Genomic DNA, 22451 nt, shown 5'->3' with positions numbered 1-22451 from the left:
GTGTGCTCTTGGCAGCGGGGCGCCCCGGGGCCCGCGGCCACATCATCCCGGGGCGGGGAGGTGTGCGCTCCGGGCGCCCGCGCAGCCACCGAGCCACGTCTGTGCCGCCGGGGCGCGCGGCCCCGAGCCGCCCCCGGGGGTGGGGGGGCAGGTGGGGGGAGGTGGGGGGAGGTGGGGGGGCCGAGCCGCGGGTCTGGGAGGGACCCTGGCGGGGGGGGGGGCGGGGGGCCCGAGCGGTCTCTAGGACCCGCGGGACGCCGCCGGCGGGCGGGGGAGACGCTAATTTGTTCCGTGGTAATGAGAGCGGGGGCTGCTGGCCGTGGATCCATTTCACAGGCCTGCCCGCCCTCCCCGTCCCCGCCGGTCCTCCTCGTCCCGGGCCAACTCGGACACTTTGCTCACTCACTGCAACGGTCAAGGCCGGCTCGTGCCAGAGCCGCGCGCGCGCGCACACGCACACACCGGGGGCGGGCGGAGGATTGGGGGGGGGGGACTTTTTTTTTTTTTTTTAGAAAAATGAAAGCCTAGCCTGGCTCCTCGGCGGCGCGGGCGCTGCGCGAGGGCTCCGGGGCTGCGTCCCTGCGGCGGGAGAGCCCTCGGGTGGCGCCGCCCGCGGGGGATGGTGCAGCGCCCGCCGCCCGGCCCCAGAGCTGCTGCACCCAAGGCCGCCCACCATGGCAGCGCCCCCCGCCCGCGCCCTCCTGCTCGCCCTGGCCGGGGCCCTGCTGGCGCCCCCCGCGGCCCGAGGTAAGTGTCCCAGCCCGCGGGGCTCCCCGGGCCTCCTGTCCAGCCCTGGGGGGGGAGGGGGGCTCGTCCCCACGGGGACACCTCGCGGGGGGCGCGCGGGGCGCATGTGCCGAGAGCCCCGGGGCCCCCGCTCCCGGCGCCGAGGGGAGCCCCTGCTCCCTAAGGTGCCAGTGCCCAGGGATGGGGGGGGGGGTGTGCAGGAGGGAGCGCTTGGCTCGGGGCCCGGAGGATGCCAGCGCGGAGCCCGGACGGCACAGCCTCGCGGCTGCTCGCCTCCCCCTTGGGGTGCCCTTTGCCAGGGTGTCTAAGCCTTGACAGTTACACGTGTGGCTCGGGATGGTGTGCGTCGGCTCCTCTTCCTGACCCCCTCCCCTAGCGAACCCACTCCCCAAGTTCTGGGCCAGGCGGCCTCCGACAAGTTTCCACTTTCCACCCCCACGGATGCACCTGGAGGGGGGGGGGAGCACAGTGACACAGGTGAGCCATCCCCTCGGCCGCAGGTGTGCCCGTTGGCGCATATGCCAAGCGGTCTTCCTTTTTTTTTTTTTTAAGTCAACTCTTCATCTACTTCTTTAGTTTTCTTTCCCACCTTTTTTTTTTCTTTTTCTTTCTTTTCTTTTTCTTTTTTTAAATTCGAGATCGCTCCCCCGTTGTCAGTGGCGGCCAAACTTGAGCAGAATTTTTCCGCCTGCCGCCACTTGGTCAGTGTCTGGGCAATAAATCATCGTTTAAATCAACCTGTGTGAAGCGACAACGCCTTTCGAAGTTAAAAAAGTGTAGGTGTGACAGCTGTTTTATGGATCTAGAGCTCCTCGAGTGGCATCCCCTTAAGCCTGGGCACCTGTGGAGCTTCAGTGTTTGCATGATGAGGACTCACCCAGCAGGTGCCTTTTTAAAAATTCAGCAGCTTCTCTCCTGGGCGCCGCCAGCGCGGCCTCTCTGCCGCCAGAGGCGCTGTCTGCCCACCAATGAATGGCCTGCCTCGGCCTCCGACTTGAATATTCGTCTATGGTTCTCTCCGAGAACAGGCATTTATTTTTCAACAACTGGCCTCAATCATGAGCCGTTACCACTTTATGGTACGTTTTATTTTGCGATTGCCACTGCTACCCTCCGCCCCCACCACATCTACTGTAATGTGGCTAAAACCCAGCTCTCGTTGAAATCCGCGCAGCAATGAAGACCAATTGGGGAATCAATGATTAAATAAAAGGATTGCACGAAGCAGTGAAAAACAATGGGGGGAAGCCAAGAAAGAATACTGCTGACTGGTTAAAGAGCTCTATGACTTGCGAATGGAAATAATAGTAGTCAAGAGGCTTTTGTACAAATTGGTCCTTTTGAATGTTTACTGAGAAGGGACTTTTTAAGACTCAAACGGAATCTCCCAAGTGCCCGAGGTGGTCCTTAGCTTGGCATATGCTCCGCACACATAGACTGAGGTCCACTGAGCACGGACAACATGAATTATCTGTTTTGGAAGGAAATGTTTACTCAATCAGGCTAATAAAGGGAAATTATTTCACGGAGTGGGGGATCTTTTATTATTTTATGACTGCAGCTTTGGTGGAGAGAGTTTTTCCTTGGGGTGGATATGACTCGAGTACAAAACCGGTTAGACCTAAACATTTTGAGTGGGGTATATGTTGTGATATCCCAGGATTCACTGCTTGTTTATCTTTGGATTCTCAGTATCAGTTCTTAGATCAATCAGTGCCCCCCAAATCCTGGCATTGCGGTTGCTTAAAAATCCAAGCATATAATAAAACATGTCTCTGTGTTGGCAAGAGAAAAGGAGGAATTACTACTTGTTGAAGGCAGAGTATATATATGCTGGGGGTTGTCTCCCTGTGTGTTACCCCATGACTCAGAACAGTTGTCTACCTGGTACCCAAGAGGTCCAAAACAGAACCCTAGATCCCGTACCCTCTACACCTGAATCCATTCCTTCCCCAGCCTTCCCAGCTCAGTGAGGACACCCTCTGCCTTCTCCAGATGTCTCCTGCTAACACATGGAGGGTGACGCCTTTCTCCCTAAAAGCTATCAGCCTCTAAGATGGATTCCCATCTGCCCTCTGCCCACCGTTTCGAAGTATGCCTTCCCCAACCCAGCCCCCCTTTTCAATTTCTTTTTCTCTCTTCTGCAGAAGCCTCGTATCCTTGCTAGAGTAGCCTCCTAACTGGTCTGCTGGCTCTCCCTCCTGCCCCTGCACAGTGTATTCTTCCCAATACTACAGCCAAAGTCATCATTTTCAATCATGAGTTGGATCATGCTGGTTTCCTGTTTAAAACTCTCCAGTGGCTTTCTGCAGCTCTTAGGAAAGAAAATTCAAACCTCTGGATAACCTAATCCCTGTTTTCCTCTATGATCTCCTTTCTTACCATTCCCCTCCTTCCTCATTCTACTCTAGCCACACTGGCATCTCTTCTTTCCAACTTTCCAGTATAGTGTTGCCATAATTTTTAAAAAACAAAACTCAGTGTTCGCTCTATGAAGACTGCAAATATTGTTCACAATTGAGCCACACAGTGTTCTATGATTCCATTTCATACCTCTTGCAACTTTTTGTTTTTCCTAGAGTTAATAATTGCTTTTTAAAAAAAACACCTGTTTTTGCTTTATTTCCTGTATACCAATCTCTAACTTCCAGACTTTCTGGGAGAACTATTAAATTCCTTTCAACATGATCAAACACATCAGGTAATCTATCCATCATTTATTTTTATTTAATGTTCTCTCTCCTGGAGCCCTTTATCCTTTTGGATATATATAAACTAGTTACTTTTTAGGATACAGTGCAGCTGTTGTCTCAAGACTACTCTTACTACTAAGATGCTCGCAATTCATTTTGCATCCTTCCTCTGTGGGATCACCTGTTTCTGCACCATAACTTTCTCTTTCATAGCTTATTCCTTACTTTTGGGGGGGCCCATCTTCTAGGAACTTCCTAAGGATGGGTGCATGGGAGATGAAACTACTTGATAACTTGCTAGCAATATTCAGTAGCAAATAACAGAAAACCTGACTACAGAATTTTTTTTAAGTTTTTTTTTCTTTACCTTTATCTGACACACAGCTCTGAAATAAGCAGTGTAATAGCTGGTGTAGTGCACCCTTAAGCCTCTCAGGGACCCAAACGTTTACTTTTGTTTGTAACTGTCGTCCTCATGTGTTGACTTTTGCTTTTATGCTTCTGCCCCATGGTCTCATGATAACTGCTCTGCCTCTTAGCATCATATCTGAATTCTAGGCAGTGAAGGGCAGAAGAGGCAAACAGCAGAGCCCATCAAATCTCTTTTAGCAGGAAAATAAGAATACTTCCAGAAACCTTTGTAGCAGATTTTCTCTTGGTCAGCCTGTGATGCAGGGCCACTGCTAACTGCATGAAAAAAATAGAAAAGTGCCTAATTTTTTTTTTAGCAGTGCACATTGGTATTTTAAACAAAAGAGAGCTCTGTAAGTAAGACAGGTCAGCACATGTGCCCGCCATACCTTGCATAAAGATAACTGTGTGTGTGTGTGTGTGTGTGTGTGTATTCCACTTTTGCTAGTTTGTTTAGGTATAAAACTTCAGGCCTATTTCCTCAGCATTTTATAAGATATTTCTTTACTGTCTGTATGCCCATTGCTGCTTGAGAACTTGATAGCACTTTGTCAGTCCTTTAAATAGACTTTTTTTTTTCCTGGAGGCTAATATAATCTTTTTTATCCCTAATATTTTTACATTTCATGATGATTTGCTTTAATGAAGTTCTTGTCAGTTATCGTGCTGGGAACTCTGTGGCCCCTTTTCAGTTTGAAAATCCATGCTATGAAATTTGAGTCACTTTCTTGTACTACTTCTTCAATTATTATTTTTTTTTCAATTATTTCTTCCTTGCTACTTTCTGTCATGCTTTTTATGAAACTGTTATTAGCTGGATGTCCCAATCTCCTGCAAACTTTCTCTAATTTCCTTATTTATTCTTCATCTCTGTATTTTTGTTCTACTTTCTGGGAGACTTTGCTTAGTTTCATTTTCTAATCTTGCTATTGAATTTGTTATTTCTACCAGACAGTTAATTTCCAGGAGGTGTTTTTGTTGTTGTTGTTCTATTAATGTTATCCCCCCCTTTTATTTGTAAAAAATGTAAGATTTTGGTGAAATCTTGGAGCGTATTTTTATCTTTTGAGCATTTTTTTTTGCTCACTTCATTTGCATCATGAGCTCTGAGGTTCTTCTCCATCCCCATTTGTTTTAATCTCTGAATTTCTTCAGAATTCTGAATTTTGGTTGTTTATATTCAATTATGAGGCACTAAGAGGCTGATTGAATGTTCTGTGTGCTTCTAAAGCAGAACTTTGTTGCAGGGACCTTCATACATCACTGACTATATTTTATTTCTCAGGCTGGTCTATTTTCCCTAAGGAGAACTGTGCATCCTCCTGCAGAAGTGATTGAAGCCTGACTAGGAGGTCTGTGAGCTGAGCAAGGGGAACAAGGCTAAAGTGGATATTTCGCTCTTAAGTGTGTGTTGTTGTTGTTGTTTTTAATTCATCATTTTGTTTTCACTTTGGCTCCTTGCTTCCTTTCTCTCCCTTAGCTATGCCTGGGGTCCTTGAGCACAGAACCTCTCTGCTTCAGAGTCTCCGGAAAATACATCTCCTTATCTGTCAGAGAGGAAGGATCCATCCCCTTGCCATGGTAGCTTTGCAAGGAATCTAGGGCTCTGATTTTTCTTTGGATGATATTTCAGCCCAGCCTGTACTGGCCATCAAAGGTGCCCCTGCCTCTCATTTCCAACTATTTTCAGGTTATGCTCATCCATCTCACCTGCTCAGTGGCTTCCCTCCTCCCTAAGCAGCAGGGATCCAGCCCCCTCTCTTCCGCTAAGTAGGAAATCACTCATCCTTCCTCCTCCATCTTTGAAAGTTTTGTTTGCTCTCTCTTACCTGTTAGCTTCTCTCCAATGCATTGTTTTTAAAATCATTGTTATTATTGTTTTTCCTTATTGTGGGGTTTCAGGAGGGAGTGCTGATAAACACCTGTGGGTCTGCCGTGTACATTCAGAAGTCAGCCCTTGCTTCTGTTCCCACTCCCTCCACATAGACACACTTTCTTCCTCTTAATTGTTACTTGGCTCTTTCTGTTCCTTCCTTGTGGAAACAAAAATTACATCCATTTTTAAATGTTTTAAAACTTTCTTTTAAAAATCTATAAATGTTCAAAGTCAATATATACCTAATTAGATAGACGTTGCAGCTGTGGAAACTGAAGATTTTTTTTTTTAAAGCAATCCAACTGCATCACGTAAAGATGCTAAACATATTTCCTCCTGGTGTAGATGATGCTGTAATGAACTCATTACAATTGCAAAAAAATATTTTTTTTGTTTTGTGTTCCAGAAGCCTTTTTAAGATGAACTGTTCCTGCTGTATCTATGATTTATAAAGACAGGTGTGAAAAACATTTTCAGATGTTTCTTCTATGCCAAATGGCTAGCCGTATAGCCCTTTGGCTGTGTACCCACTGGGAGCTGTATTAAACAACTCTGTGGTATGTACAACTCTTTAATTATCAGCTCCCTGGGGTTGAGAAAGTGAAGTTGATATAATCTGGACAAAATGTTTCAAGAAATAGTTTCTATGCATTTTTAGTAGCTACTTCTCTATATGTTTGTTTAGTATTTTATTAAACCCAAAGTGTTTATACTAGCACATAGTTACTTAAAAAGGCATTTATTGAGTGCTTTGATGCCTGGGGCAGTTCTGAGATCTTTGCATGCACCACTTCATATCATCCTCATCTGAGAGTCTTGCCCCAGGTCCTGCTATTGCCCTCACTCTACAGAGGAGGAAACCACAGCTTCAGATGGTGAATATCTGCCAAGTTGCAGATGTAGAGCGGTCTCTAGGCTATCTCATGACGGAGACTAGTCTTAACCTAGCCCTGGGGAGCATTTTGTAGTCTGTGTACTATGTCTTTGGCCTAATTAAAACATCTCTAGCAATGAGATTATAGTTTGGCTTAGTTTTAAGCCGCAACTTTGTTTGCCAACTGAAATGTGTGCACTGAGTGTCATGCTGTCTGACAGGCTGCCACTTCAATCTTCATACTTCCTTCAGCTCGTTTTTCATTCTGCATCCTTGTGTGTTAATTTAATGCCCAATATACCTTGCCTCCAACTGATAGATGGGATGGAGAACCTGAATAATTCAGCATCGTATTGATATTTTTTTTTATCTCTTAAGCTTTCATGTCCTTCCAAGGTGATATTAAGAGCTCAGCTTCTAGACAACTCCTTAAAAAATTGGGCAGCCTCATCTCCTACATATCCCTAATCAATATTTTTTGTATTTAAATATTATGTGAATAGTAGCCTACTGTATACAAGAGCCTTCTGCAACTTGCTACCTTTAAATCGATATTTTTAAAGACATTCATGTTGATACATGTGCTTTCTTCATTTCTTTTAACTGAATGAGCCAAAATTGTGCATTTCTAGTGACAAATATCTGTTTTTCCCAACTTCCTGATACTGCAGTGGAGCAGGGATACTTGTACCTGTCTCCTTGTATAGGCGTGGGCTCTAGAGAATCTGTTACAAATGAATTGCACAGTACGCCAGTTTTCCACTTTAATATGTTTTGCTCTATTGCTTTCTAAATTGGTTGTACCAGTTGACATGCCTACTTGTCAGAAAGTTCTGGTTACCTGTGTTTTTGCAAATAGTTGACATTTTCAGACTTTTAAATGTTACCAAGCCGGATGTGAACTATTTCATTATTTTGTCAATTTCCTGATTACTAGAGACTCTAAGACTCTTTTTATATGTCTGTATTATTTTCTGTGTTTCTTTGACTTATTTAGTCTTATCATTTGCCCAGTTTTCTAGGTTTGTTTAAATATTTTTCTCTTTCCTAAACTCCAATGGAGATTTAAAAATAGTTTCTTCTAGGGGCACCTGAATGTCTCAGTCGGTGACTTGCTAGACTCGATTTCAGCTCAGGTCTCAAGCTCTGGGTTGTGAGTTCAAGCCTGGTGTTGAGCTCTATGCTGGGTGTGGAGCCCACTTATAATAATAATTATTATTATTTCTTTTAAATTTTAACTTTTAATATAACTGGACTTTATTTTTTATTTATTGTAGGAAGTCCGCATTTGTTTTTTTCACATATAGATAAGATAATCAGTCATTCTGGTTAACATCTCTTGAATCCTTTCTCCCTTCTGATAAATACCAAGTATAGATAGATGTGCTTCTGGGTTCCCTATCCTGTTGGATATTTATTTATCCTATCTCCAGCATCCTCCTGCATTCAAGTTTCTGTACTTGGTAATCAATCCTAAGTGTTTAAATTGGTTGACACATAGTGGTGTAGAGGACAGACCCTGAGGTCACCTTGCCAGTGTTGACATATTAGCCGTGCCACCCAGTTACTGACATGTGACCTTGGGAAAGTGGTTAATATCCTATGCTGTCAGGAATTTCCCAGTTTTAGCACTTGAGAATCCCCTGTTGCAAGAAACCCTTAGTGTAGAACAAACCTTAAAGATTGGTCACCTTAGACCTCACACAAATTGTGCAAGCTTTTTTTCTCCAGTTTCTCCCTCCATAAAATGGTGATAATAATAGCATCTGACCCCACAAGGGTGTGGGGAGGAGTAAATGAAATAATGTATGGAAAGTGCTTTGGACAGGTCATGCTAAGTGCTCAAAGAATATTAACATTAATTTTCCTTCTTCCTCTCCTTACTCTCCTTTAAAATTCTCTGGACTATTCTTGAAACATTAGTATTTCATGGAGACTTTAGAATATCTTGGTAAGTTCTGCAAAATACCCTATGGGGACTTGTAGATTAGTTTGAGGGAGAATTCACTACCTCACGACATCAAAGCTTTGCTTCATGAATATGGTCACTTCTTTGTTCATATTTTTTTAATGTTATTCAATAAGTTTTAAATAATTTTTTCTTTAAAGTTCTTGCACATCTCTGTAAGATATATTTTGAGGTACGCTGAGTACCTAACAGATTTATTGTTCTGAATGTTATCACTATTTTTATTTTTAGGTTTTCACTTTCTAATATGGAAAATTTTAAACACCTACAAAAATAGACTGGTGTAATGAACACACTTCTCTGTTTCTCAGCTTCAACAAATACCAGCTTATGGCTATTCTTGTTTTATTGGTGGGTTTATATCTTTTTTTTTTTTTGGATTTATATCTTTTAAAAAATTCTCATTGACGTTTTCAGTATAAATGAACGTTACTGCTTTTTGTGTTTTACTTTTGAATTCAGTGACTTTGCTTGATTTTTATTCTGATAGTTTTTAAATTGGTTTTATAGAAATTCTAAAAGAATTATCACCAGAAAGTGATTGTAAATTTTGTTTTTTCTTTGTAGTTCTTATACATTCTATCTCTTCATTCATTGGCTAGCACCTTTATTATAATGATAAACAAAAATGGTGATTCCAAGTGTCCTTGGACTGTTTCTGAACTTCAGTGAGAATAACTAGCTTTTCACCATTAAGATGTTTATTATCTTTTTAAAAGATTTTATTTATTCATGAGACACAGAGAGAGAGGCAGAGACACAGGCAGAGGGAGAAGCAGGCTCCTCATGGGGAGCCTGATTTGTGACTTGATCCCAGGACTCTGGGATCATGACCTGACCCAAAGGTAGATGCTCAATCACTGAGCCACCCAGGTACCCCTGTCTAAGACAAAATTACTCTATCAGTTTTCTTTTGGTTCAAACTCTTCTGGTATATTTTTCCCATCTCTTTACATAAAAATTTTCCATGTTATGTTTCACAAGTGTCCATCATAAAGAAAATATGCCTGGATTTTTAAAACTTTGTAATTGCTGCCTATTAACCAACTAGTTTTATGCATTTACATTTATTGTGACTTTTGAAAATTTTGAACTTTTCTTCTATTTTTTTCTCAAGTTACCATTGCTATTTTTAGATACTTTTCCTTTTCTATCTCCTATTATATTACTGAGGGATTATTTACACCTACTTCTGTCCAGCTCTGTTAATTTAGAGGTTATATATTCCATTTCCTCAATTTTAGTAGTACTGTTAAATTTTTAATATTTGCACCTCAGGCACCAAAGTGTAGAGGTGGTCAGTAACTCTAGCCTCCCCTCAAACAGTACTATAGGCCAAGCATGCTTAGTGCCTTTCATCTCTTCTCCCACCAGTTATTATCTAGCATTTTATTCTAGTTTGAAACACATTATCAAAAATGTCATGGGGCAATGATAGACTTTGTTTTTGTTTTTTACAGTCTTGGATATTTTAGATTAGTTCAGTGTAACCAGTTCTTCTCTTCCATCATGGCTTCTTGCAAACTACTTTTGCCTCCTGGATTTAGTTTGCTTCTTATCAAAGTAGTCTTTCATTCAAGATCTACAAGTAGCAAATTCTCTGTATTTGCCTAAAAAATGTTTGTTTTCTCTTTCTCATGAATGTTAGGTTAACTATGTATAGAATTCCAGGTTGATGATTATTGTCCTTCAGTGGATGTTATCTATTGTATCCTGGTCTCTACTATTATTGTTGAGAAGCCTTTAGTTCAATGATGATTTCTTTGAACTAAACCTGCTTTTTTATCTGGTTCCTCCTAAGATTGTTATTTGTTTTTTCACTTGTTTGTTTTATGGTGCTGAAGTTTTTATTATATTTTTGATATGCATTTATTTTTAATTTGTGTATATCCCCTCTTGACATGTGTCTCGAATCCAGCCAATTATTAAAAATTCTTCATCATCACCTCTTCAATGACTATTTTGCTTTGTTTTCTCCGTTACCTTCTTTGGACTTTGATGATATGTAATGAGCCCTTATCATTCAGTCGCACTGCTTTTAATTTCTGTTTCTGCCACTCTGATGTCTCTGGGCCCAAAGCTCATTTCCCAGGTCTCTTTCAAGCAATGTCTATATTGCTGTTTAGACTGTCTATGGACTTACTTTGCATTTTCAATGCCTTTTATTTTTCATTTATAGAAGCTTTTTAATCTTTTAAACCTGCCAGATCATTTACAAATAATTAAAAAAATTTTTCCATTATGGTTTTATGTGTTCTATGTCTTCAAAACTTTTAGGGAGATGGAGGATGGGGATATAAAAGGGATACATATATACACATATATTCCTTTTAGATTTTTCTCTATTTCTTAGGGTGCTGAATCTGTATTGTCATGTTATCTCTTCTCCTTGCAATTTTGAATTGCAAACTCATTTTCAGTTTTTCCCATCCGCTACTACTGCTTCCATGGGAGTCTTATGCACTTGGGATTATGAGGAGTCTAGTGCAGCATTTACTTATGATGGGTATTTCAAGGATTCCACTCATCTGAGCTCAGTTTTTATGTTAATTTCTCATTTTGGGAATTGTGTGCTATATGATTATTATAATATTGGTCTCTACACCCATGTAATGAAGGCTGGAGGTTTTGATTTCTCCTGGGTGACCCTCTAACCCTCATGAACTCTCTGGGTAGACATTCCACTTTGCAGTTTCCCTGGGGCATTTGGTAGAGTTTTTCTAACCCCTTGAACTTGGGAAGGGCAGTCTTGCAAGATCCTGGCTTTATGCAGGGGTCCTGGCTCCAGTTCCCATCTCCTGTGTTTGCAGTCGTACTGCCCAACATTAAACTGACAGTTCCTAGACTGTGGACCTGTATCTTGCTGGTTCTCTACGGCACTGATGGCATTGGCATAGTTTGGAATGCACTGGCTACGAATTCTTTTTTTAGTTTATGGATCCTGGTAATTTCCTTTCCTTTCTTTCTAGTTTTGTTACGTATATACTCTAAAAACCCCACATTTAATTTAAGACTTTTATGTGTTTGTCTTGACCAAATTTTCTATCTGAATCAGCTCAGTCCACCATGCTTTCAGACTGGGAGTCCCCAACATTGGGTTATCTTAGTCAACAAATTTATTTGCCTACAGCAATCTCAGATTTGTGCCAGGCACTGGGGATGTTATGGTGAGAAAAACAGACACAGCTGCTCATCTCCTGGCATGTAGAGTGAGTCGATGCTACAGATGTACAGAAAAATGAGTTGAACCCACCTGGCACCCTGGTTCTCAGCTTCCAATATGCCAAAGCTTGGTCAGAAAAGCGAGTCAGCTGCTTTCCTGCTGGCATGTTAGTCTTTGCCTTGGCAGCTGCAGGGGTGAGATGTGCTAATGATGGGGCCAAGCTGAGCTTTGGGGGTGAAGCCGTCAGCTGTTCCCATCTTCCTCTGGCTGAGGCAGAATGTGAACAGCTGGGAAACAAGGCCGGAATACACTCCCAGAAGCCGCTCCTCTGCCAGCGGAGGTGTCAACAGAATTCCATTCATGTGAGCCTTCCAGGACGTATATTGAATTTGTTCCATACTTTAAAGTTCTAATATAGAGAGAGGATTGTATAATGGGGTAAGCTGGTGATTGAAACACTCATCTGCGTATCTTTGTAACTCTTGGAATGAATAACATGATCCCATACAGAATGAGTCCTCTACTGATTTATCTCAAATCAGATGCCTGATTTGTTACTAAAATTTGGATTTAGCATATTCGATTCATGAAACTTCCCTTTCAGTTTCTTAGGGAAAGTCTGTTCCTCGGCTATAGTAGATGATCCCCCTGAAACTTCCAGTCACACTTCGGCATGGTTCAGGGTCTCTCCTCCCTTCTCGTATCCCTACCCACCCTGAAAAAGTGCTTTTCAACCTTCTTTCTGACTCGGCACAGCTGAGGGCCACCGTGTTGGTGACAGAGGTTTGGTAGGAAAGTGATTTCAAAGGCGTGGCAGAGGGACGAGACGGGACAGTTTGAAAGGTCAAGTCAAGGCAACTTTTTTTTTTTTTAAAGATTGCATTTATTTATTCCTGAGAGACACAGAGAGGCAGGGACACAGGCAGAGGGAGAAGCAGGCTCCGTGCAGGGAGCCCGATGTGGGACTCGATCCCAGGATCCTGGGATCACGACCTGAGCCAAAGGTGGGTGCTCAACCACTAAGCCACCCAGGCGTCCCAAGACCACTATTGTAAAGCTTGAAAAGATCTCTAGTAGAGGCTTTTGCTCCTCTTATGGGCGTAAGGAGAGTTCTTTAACCTCCCTCGCTCCTGGAGGTACCTCCATGCAGAGTTAGTGGGGTTGAGGGTGCTGTGTGTTCTCGCACTGCAGTGATGACATTGAGGGGCGCCAGGGGTCATGCCAGCACACGGACCTGGACTGAGAAGGCCTGGCCTTTCTACAGCTGTGTGGCCTGAGGAAGCTACTCAATCTTTCTGAACCTCAGTTTCCTTTGTCACAGAAGAATTGAGGATACGAGGGCGCCTGGCTGGCTCAGTCAGGTAAGCAGGTCTTGATCTTGGCTCAGGTCTTGATCTTAGGGTTGTGAGTTCAAGCCTCGCATTAAAAAAAAAATTTAGGGGCACCTGGGTGGCTCGGTGGTTGAGCATCTGCCTTTGGCTCAGGTCATGATCCTGGGGTCCCAGGATGGAGTCTTACATTGGGCTCCCCGCAAGGAGCCTGCTCTCCCTCTGCCTGTGTCTCTGCCTCTCTCTGTGTGTCTCTCATGAACAAATGAATAAAATCTTAAAAAAAAATTAAAAACGATTAAAGAGAGAAGAAGTTTACAGCCTGCCTCGCTGAGTTGTTGGAGCACTGAAGTATGGGCATGTTGGGCAGAGCATTTTGTGATTTGAGTCCTTCCTTAAGGCTGAGGGGCACATAGTAGGTACGACTGTCAGTTCAGTGATGTACGTAGGGCTCATGCCTTGGGAAGCACAAAGTTCTCAGCTTCCATGGGCTGCCGTCCCTCCTGCTGTTGGAAGATGGTGTGCAGGTTAATCCTGGAGGTCAACACTGGGGAGGCAGAGGTTTGGGAAAACAGGATGGCTCTGTTTCTTCTCCTCTGGCCTGAAATCTTGTGTTTCAGTCTTTGTTTTTATTAGTCTTGGGTGGGGGCATCTCTGTTAACCAGGATCATTTGGGATCATTCTAATAAGGTCAGATATATTTAGGTATAGCAAAATATATATATATTAATATATATTATATTATTATTATATAATATATATATATTTGTTTCCTTCTTCTCCACTTACGGGACGTGCTGCAGGCTCAGCATAGGGCTGGAGAGAACACGAGTGATGGCAGAGACCCAGGCCAGGGGCATGATTTTCCCAGCCTTCACCTTCCACTGGCTTGTTGAGAAAGGGGCTTGGGAGGAGCCCTGAGAGTAGGATTACAAGGAAAATAAAATGTAAAATGCAAAATGCTCACCAAAGTGCTAGGTAGGTGTTTGTAGGATTTCAGTAGAAATAGGAATCTTTGACATTCTGCGGATGAAGCATGCAGATAAGCTCTTTTGTGCTAATTACCAATTAAAGCATGGGATTGCAACAGTATGGCCACTTAGACGCTCTGCATCCTTGTGTTTCTAGTCAGGAAAATTTAGAACATTCCAGACTCTGACAAAAATGTTCCCCTGTAAGACTGGATGTGGATGTTATTTTTCCCAATTTGTAGGAAAGAAGATAAGTAAATGGAAAGGTATTTTTCCCCTCACTGCCAAGATTGTTTATCTCCTGAATCTTAAACTATTGGTTCTGGCTACCTTTTCCCTTGAGTTGCAAAGAACCAAATGAATTTTCAAAAAATGTCCACTGAGTCTTATCTCAACACATTCTGAGACCACACTCCACTCGTAGTTAGTTTTACCTGTGTACCTGGATGACAGTCCTATTTCCTGAAGGTCCTTGCTCTCACTTTGAGGACAGAATGAAGGAATTCCATAAAGGAGTGTTTGCTTTTATAACTTCCATACGCCAGCACTGGTCCAGGAGCTTACACACAACCTTGGTGCATCACCGTGGGTCTGGGCAGGAGATACCATGACCAGTCACCTTTCCTGATATGAAAGCCAAGGTTGGGAAGTTCAACTTGTACACGGTCACCCAGCAGGCGGGTGGCACAGCAAGATCATGCACAGAAGTACTGTCCAAATAGACAACTAGGCAAAGGAAGTGGGCATACTAGTACCTGTCATTGTGATGGCCCTGGCATGGAGCTGGGCATCCAGCGCATGCTGGATTAAGCCCTCTACGTGAACCTCTCACTAAAATCTCATGACAGTCCCAGGAGGGACATGCTACAACTATTTCCAATTTACAGGTAAGGGGACTGAGGCAAAGGGCACTTGCTATTTGCTTTGGCTCCGTCTTCTCGGAGGCTGAGCCACAACCAAACTAGATGGTGGATTTCAGGCCCACAGTGGCTTAGCCTTGGCTCCCCTGGAATGAACCATGACTCCCCAGTGCCCTTTGGGAACCCTTCACAGCTGTCCCATCTTGTGTTGATCTTGGGGTATCAGGGTTGAGGAGAGAGTAGCTCATCTTGCCAGGAAGACGCTGGGTAGAATGACACTTGAGCTGTTCTCTGTGTAGATGCTGGAGACTTTTCCTGGGGTGGGTCCTGCCCCACAGGGACTGACAGGAGAGAGAGGGCTAAGGACCCATTTTCAGGGCCCAACTGTATTGACCTTTTGGTTTTGCATTCAAGGGACATGTGTGGACATAGCTAATGTATGTTTTCTCTGCCAGGGTAGCTTATTGCTTGATAATTATGTGTCCTCTCTCACAAATAAGCTAGAGGACTCACCCTGGTCACTTCTATCCATGACGGCTGTAGAAATATCTCAATTATAAATGCACGTACCCAAATGCATTAGTTATCTATTGCTGTGTCACAAGTGAGCATAACTCAGTGGTTTAAAGTAGCACACGCTCTGATCCCACAGTTTCAGGGGTCAGGAACATGGGCACAGCTGTGTCCCCTTCTTTGGCTTCTGTCCCGGGCTGCAAGCAAGGTGACCGCTGGGCCAGGCGTCCATCTGAAGGTTGCACTGGGAAAGGCTCTGCTTCCAGGCTCACGTGGTTACAGGCAGAGCTTAGCTCCCTGAGAGCTGTTGGCCTGAGGGTCCCAGTTCCTAGCTGGCCCTTGGCCGGAGGCCTCCCTCACTTCCCTGTCCAACATGACAGCTGGTTTCAGCCCAGCAAGCAAGCTTAGAAGGCAGCAGAGAGAATGTGCTAGAAAGACAGAAGCCACAAGATTTGTAACCTAGTTGCATATTCTGTGGGTTAGAAACTGGCGGGCAGGCCGGCCCCTCTCCCAGGGAGGAGGCTGTGCAGGGATGGGAGCAACGGGCTGCAGAGGTCCCTGGGAGCCGCCTTCACTGTCCGCCTACCCCCAGGTGTTAACTAGGTAACGTGGGGCTGTGGCAGCGGCAGCTGGTCTGCAGACGTGCCTCGCATCGGAGGTAGCAGCAGCATCTTAGCGGGAAGGTGGTTCTGTGCAGTGGCCTCCAGGCCCCTAACTGCCTGCCGCTCACCAGATGCCACCTGCCAAGTGCCCTCGGAGCACCACTGCTCTGTCCCAGGGCTCGTTGCACTGGATCCCCCGTGTGTCTTCCCGGGCAGCAGTTAAGGGCCAGGGTGACCGAGACCAGATCCACGTCGCAGTGTCCCCCGCACCGAGCATCCCAGCTGCTCCAGAGGTCCTGGCCTTGAGCTCCCGGCCCCCTTCACCTACTGCTGTTCCTTTTCAGCCAGGGTGGTCCCCTCAAGCCCTCCTCCTGCTTGAACTTTGGTCTGCGGACAACTCAGGTACAGGACGCCTGTTTGGACGATCTTCTTTAAAAAGACCTTGTGTCCTAATATTTGGTGCAGAAGGGGTAGTTTTACTATCTTTTTTTTTTTCCTAAAGATTTTATTTCTTAGAACGAGAGAGAGGGGGGAGGAGCAGAGGGAGAGGGCGAATCAGGCTCCATGCTCAGCAAGGACTCGGGGCTCCATTCCACGACCCCCAGATCGTGACCTGGGCCAAAATCAAGAGGCCGACGCTTACGGGACTGAGCCGCCCAGGCGCCCGGTGGTTAGTATCTTGGAGCGATCCAAAAGAAACATCTCTGGGAAATATATGAAATTCTACTTGGAATATTATTTTTGTATTGGGTAGAAGACATGAACTAATAATTTAATAAAAAATCAGAAGAGGTCCCTACCAGCTCGAGCGTGTTCCCACGACCTCCCTGAGAAGCCGCCCAGGGCGGAGGGATGGGTATGGGGCACCAGGTGCTGCCTTGGGCTGGGGTTTTTCTCACTAGCACCTAGTGACCAGGTGAAGATAAAGTCAGCTGTATATTCACGTTTTTCTTTTCATTCTCTCTTTACTCCATTTTAAACCTTTGAAGTGAAAATTCAGCTGGGGAATAAAAGGACTCTGAAACGAAGCTTAACGGGCCGCCAACTACAAAAGCAACAGCAAAACATAAAACCTCACATCAGGCTAATTTGGAATTCACAAATTTTACTGTGTTTTATATTGTCACCTTACACTGACCTTGGTTATCCTTTTATTTATGTCCACGCTGGATGATTTCAGTGGTTTGGGGGAAAAACACATTTTTATATACAACTGTTTGAGAACATCAAAGTCCATTGTTGATAAACTCACAATAATTTTAAAAGTACATTTCTTAAGGTTGTGCCCTATTTATTTTTGTAATACATTTTTCTCTTGGTGGTTTACCATGGGTCCTTTGTAGAAGTAGCCTAAAAACTAAGCCCAGATCACAAAATGTTGAAGTAGGTCATCAAAGGAATAGTGAAATCCGTGTGGCTGAAAAGTTTTAAATAAATAAGAACAGGGTGGCCTAATTAGGTATAGTCCTGGGAATATGGACGATTTAGATCCACAAATGAGCTGCCCGTTCTTTCCCTCTGTGTGTGTATACATGTGAGTAAAAAGAGAGAGTACTGGATTTAATTTCTTAATATTTTATTAAGGATTTTAAGTCCATGTTCAAGAGATAGTGGTTTGCAATATTTTTCTCATTATATTCTTGTCTGGTTTTGGTCTAAGGGTTTTGTTGGCCTCGTAATGAGGGTTAGGGAGATTTTCCCTCCTCTCGTATTTTGTGCAAGACTTAGTGTAGGATTGTTGGTATTTCTTAAATGTCCATCCTCTGGCTGCTGAGAGTGGCAGGTGCGCGTGCATGTTGGGAGGAGGACGTTGGTTGTGAATTCAATTTCTTTAACAGAGATACGGCCAGACAGGTGTTTCTCGTTCTCGTGTCACTCTGGTCATTTGTGACTTCCAAAGAACATACTCATGTCTTCTGAGTTCAATTTATTGGCATAACATTTTTCATAGTATTTTTCTTATTGTAATACCCTTATCTCTATATTAATGTCGCCCTCTTTCTTTCCTGAAATTGGTAAGTCGTGTTTTCTTTCATCTTGCTAAGTAAGGGCTTAACCATTTTAGCAGTAGTACTACAAGCAAGTTTGGTTTCAAAGAGTTTCTCTTTTGTCTTCTATTTCCAGCCTTCAACCTTTTTGTATTTCTTTCTACTTTGTCTTTGATTTTGCCCTTCTTTTAGCTTCCTGTGGTGGATCCTTAGGTTATTGACACAAAACTCTTTTTTTTTTTTTGTTTCCCACAGAACCGTCTAGAAATAGAAATATCCCCGGAAGCACATCTTTAGCTACATAGTACAGATTTTTAAGGGCTGTGTTTGTATTATCATGCAGCTAAAAATATTTTAAATTCCCCCCTGTAATTTAATTCCTTGACCTATGGCTTCCATAGAAATGCATTGCTTAATTTCCACGTATTTGAGAATTTAAAAGGATATCGTTTTGTTTTTCATTTCTAATTTCATTTTGTGATCACATAATAGGTCATTTCCGATTTTGGTCTTTACATCTGTCGAGACTCGTTTTGTACCCCAGTGTGTGGTCTGTGTCCTGAGTGTTCATTCCACAAGCAGTGGGAAGGAAAGTGGTATTTGCAACTGTTGGGTGAAGAGTGCTCTACATATGGCAGACTTGGTGGATGGTGCGATCGAATCTTCTAGAAGCTCACTGGTTGGTTGTTCACCGTTGCTGGGCGAGTAGTGTAAGTGTAACCTTACCTAGCGCTGTCCATTGGTCTATTTCTCCCTTCAGTTCTATCTATTTCTTTCTTACATATTTTGACTCTTAGTGTAGGTTCCCCACCTTGTTAATGTCTGCATATGTCCTTTTGTCATTACAAAATTTCCTCTGTTTCTCATGTAGTAATTCTTTTAGGTCTACTTGGATATTTGTTCAGCCACCTCAGCTTTCTTAGGCTTAGTGATACATATGTATTCATGGAGCATCCTTTTGCATTATTATTATTGTTTTTTACTTTCAACCTGTCTATTGTAGTTATACTCAAAGTGCACTTTTTTTGCAAACTGTAACTAGTTAGTTGGCCTTGCATTTTAATTCATTCTGAGGGTCTCTCTCTCTCTCTCTTTTTTTTTTTTTTTTTAATGGAACATTTTGGGCAGCCTGGGTGGCTCAGCGGTTTAGCGCCACCTTCAGCCCCGGGGTGTGATCCTGGAGTCCCAGGATCGAGTCCTACTTTGGGCTCCCTGCATGGAGCCTGCTTCTCCCTCTGCCTGTGTCTCTGCCTCTCTTCTCTCTCTGTGTCCTTTCATGAATAAATAAATAAAATATTTAAAAAAATAAATGGAACATTTCATCTAATTATATTTAAACTATTCACACGGGAGTTGAAATTCATTATTTTTCTATTTCTTTTATACATGCCCTATATCCTTTTCCTGTTTTCTTTTGGATGGAGTGGTTTTATTTACTTATTTTTTTAGAGAAAGCACACATGCGTCCATGCATGCATGGAGGAGGGGGGCAGAGGAAGACGGAGAGAATCTCAAGCATGCCCCATGCAGTGTAGAGCCTGGTGCAGGGCTTGATCCCACCCCCGGAGATCATGACCTGAGCTGAAACCCAGAGTTGGGCACTTAACTGACTGAACCACCCAGGTGTCCCTTAACATACATTTTTAGAACTGTTGGCGTATTCTTCCCTTCTTAGGTTCAGAGCACATTGGTTGCTCAGGAGGCTGAGTGTTGGGGATCAAACTATCCATTATTACCAGGAAGCTTATAAGAGAATTTGGCTTTCAGCCTGGGGTTGAGTGGCCTTGGTGCCATCTCACCTCCTTGAAGGGTCACTATCCTCCACGCAGAGCAGCAGGCAGGCCAGAACGAATGTGCTGTAGGCAGATCCAAGAAGAGAGAGGAGAGCCAGAGAGGGAAGTGAGCCATGACAGCCAACTCCTCCTCCCAGGGCCTTGGATCACAGATGTCACTGCCCCTTCCCTGGGGAGCTGGGCAGGGAGCGAGGCCAAGAGTAAGTTCCTGCACACACAGCAAGGGCAGGTGGAGGACTTGGGGAAGGAGACTCTTTTTAAATACTTACTAGTGCAGTTGGATTTCTCTCCCTTATGTTTACCAACAATTTATGATTCTGTTTTTATGCTGTCCATTCATATCCTTGGATCACTTTGTTATTAAGGTATTTGTCCTCTCTCACTTGTTTGTTAAGAGCTACTTATGTGCTATGACACTACCCTGTTGTGAGCCATAATTTTGGATGAGCAGCATTATCATCCATTCCTCTCGAAGCATTTTTTAGGTCCCCCCCCCTTGGTTATTTTTCTTTTCTTGTCATTATAATGGGATCCAATTTTCAATTTTATTTCAGTAATAGTGTTTTTGTATTGATTTATATATATGCATTCTGGGACTGGCATGTTTATTAAAATATCTTGCTGGTTTTAGTAGATGTACAGTTGATTTCCTTGGGTTTCCTAGGTAACTGATCATATCACCTATAAATAATTTTTCTTACATTTATTTCTCTGAATTTTTTTATTGCTTTATTATAGTCCCTCAAATATAAAGAAGTTTTAAAAACTTGTGCAAATAGTAGGCATCCCCTTTTATGTTTTGGGCTTTAGCGGGAAGGCCTCTGATTTTTTCACCATTGATTATGATATTGACTATAGATTTAAGATGCAACTTCATTATTTTAGGGAAGAATTTGTTTCTAGTTTTAAAATAGGAATTTTTAAGAATCAGCATTAGCTATCGAATTTTATTAACTGTCTTTTAGACACTGAGACACCACATCTTTTCCTTTCTCCTCTCTCTTTGAATCCTTTGACCCTCTGATGCAAATATTCATTAACATTTTGATATAATTATTCATTGATGGACTTCCCAATTTCAAAACATGCTTACATTTGGGGGACATATCTAACTCTTTTAAGGTATATCATATTTTAATATGCTGCTGAATTTAATTCCTAGTATTCTAATTAAGGTTTTTCACATCTAAATTAGGAAGGCAAAGTGGTCTTCAGTTGTTTACTGACATAATAATACTGCTTAATAAATTGGCCCCGAATTCAGTGGCTTAAAACCATAAAGCAAGTATTGAGTCTGTGAGTCAGAGATCCACACGGGGCAATTCTTGTCTCGGCGGGGCGGGGGGGCGGGCACTGACTATTGATCTGGTGGTTGTGGGCTTTGCTCCATGAGTCTCCCCCATCCTGCCAGCAGGCTAGCCCTGGCACCTTCTCATGGGGCTGGCAGACACACAAGAACTAACAAGCTCTAAGGCTCAAGCCCATTTCTAACCTCTGCTTGGGTCAGACCTACTAGCGTTCATTACCATGTCGGGTAGCCAAACCCAAAATCCAGGCATGTGGGGTTGGCAGGAGGAGCTGCAGTGCTAAATCTCAGTCCCAAAGCAAAGGGCTCAGTAGGGCTCAGATGGGGGAGAATGAAGTATTAGGGCCATTCTAGCAACCAGCCATAATCCTCAAGTTTCCTTTGTCCTGCCTTTGACTGTGTGTGTGTTTTTTGGGACAGTAAAAATAATACAAGAATAATCTGTCGTTTGGGCTTTCAAAACTTTCCCTTAACGCTATCTGGGCCCAGAATCTCTATGGAACATAAATCTCTTACAGATTTTCAACTACTTACATGGCCATTGGTTTTGCTATTTCTTTATTGAGCCAATTTTGGTAACAACCTTTCCTGGAAAATCTTCTATCCATGTTTTCAGACTTATTAGTATAAAGAATGTGTAGTAGTTGATTGGAATTTAAATTTTATACCTATAATTATATCTATTTCTCTGTCTTTATCTTTCTCCTTGTTTGGACTTATCAGAATTTTGGATATGGATGTAGTCTGTCTGAAGAATTAAGTGTTGGATTTAGTCATTGAATCTATTGCTTTTATTTGTGGTTTCTAATCTAGTAATTTCTGCTTTTATTTTTTAACTCCTTCCTCCTATCTTTCATTGTTGGCTTTGTTATTTGGCTGGTTCATTTATGTTCGTGTCTCTAGATCATAAACACATTTAAAACTGTACATATTCCTGTCAGTAAATTTTTGGCTTTCTCCCATATATTTTGATGTGTAGTATTCATTAGACAGAATTTGACACATTTTTACTTAAAAAAAATGTTTCCTTTTTCTGCAGAGGATTCTTGTTTGAGGATTGATGTCAGATCTCTGTGGGGCACATTTTCTGTGAATGACTAAATTCTGAGACCAGTGCAAGTTTTAATATAAATATGTGAAAAACTTCCATCTCCTTCTGGTGCCACTACTCCAAAATGAAGAATGTAGATTTAGAGTTTCACTGATTGACTATCTTATTTGAACATTCCCTTAAAAACAAACAAAATGTCTTAGCGTCATTACAGGAGATCTTGCCACCGTCAGCTCCACGGCACTCACTTTACAAATGAACACGTTGGAAGACTTGGATGTGTCTGAGTATTTTTTCCTCCCACAG

At 43.0% G+C, this 22451-nt stretch overlaps 1 protein-coding gene across 1 annotated transcript in view; it reads left to right on the top strand.

Annotated features, from left to right (window-relative positions):
* Positions 1–512: 512 nt before the first annotated feature.
* The window catches only part of ADAM12 (ADAM metallopeptidase domain 12), a 340119-nt gene continuing 318180 nt past the window's right edge, over positions 513–22451 (top strand). Inside the window, exon 1 of the mRNA XM_055300220.1 lies at positions 513–747. Coding sequence (XP_055156195.1) covers positions 675–747 — 73 coding nt within the window. The 5' untranslated portion in view covers positions 513–674. The remainder of the gene's footprint in view (positions 748–22451) is intronic.

This window comes from Nyctereutes procyonoides, unplaced genomic scaffold (assembly GCF_905146905.1).
Source record: "Nyctereutes procyonoides isolate TBG_1078 unplaced genomic scaffold, NYPRO_anot_genome, whole genome shotgun sequence".
NCBI lineage: Eukaryota > Metazoa > Chordata > Mammalia > Carnivora > Canidae > Nyctereutes > Nyctereutes procyonoides.
The sequence above is the reverse complement of the archived record's forward strand: the minus strand, read 5'-3'. Positions and strand labels throughout refer to the sequence as shown.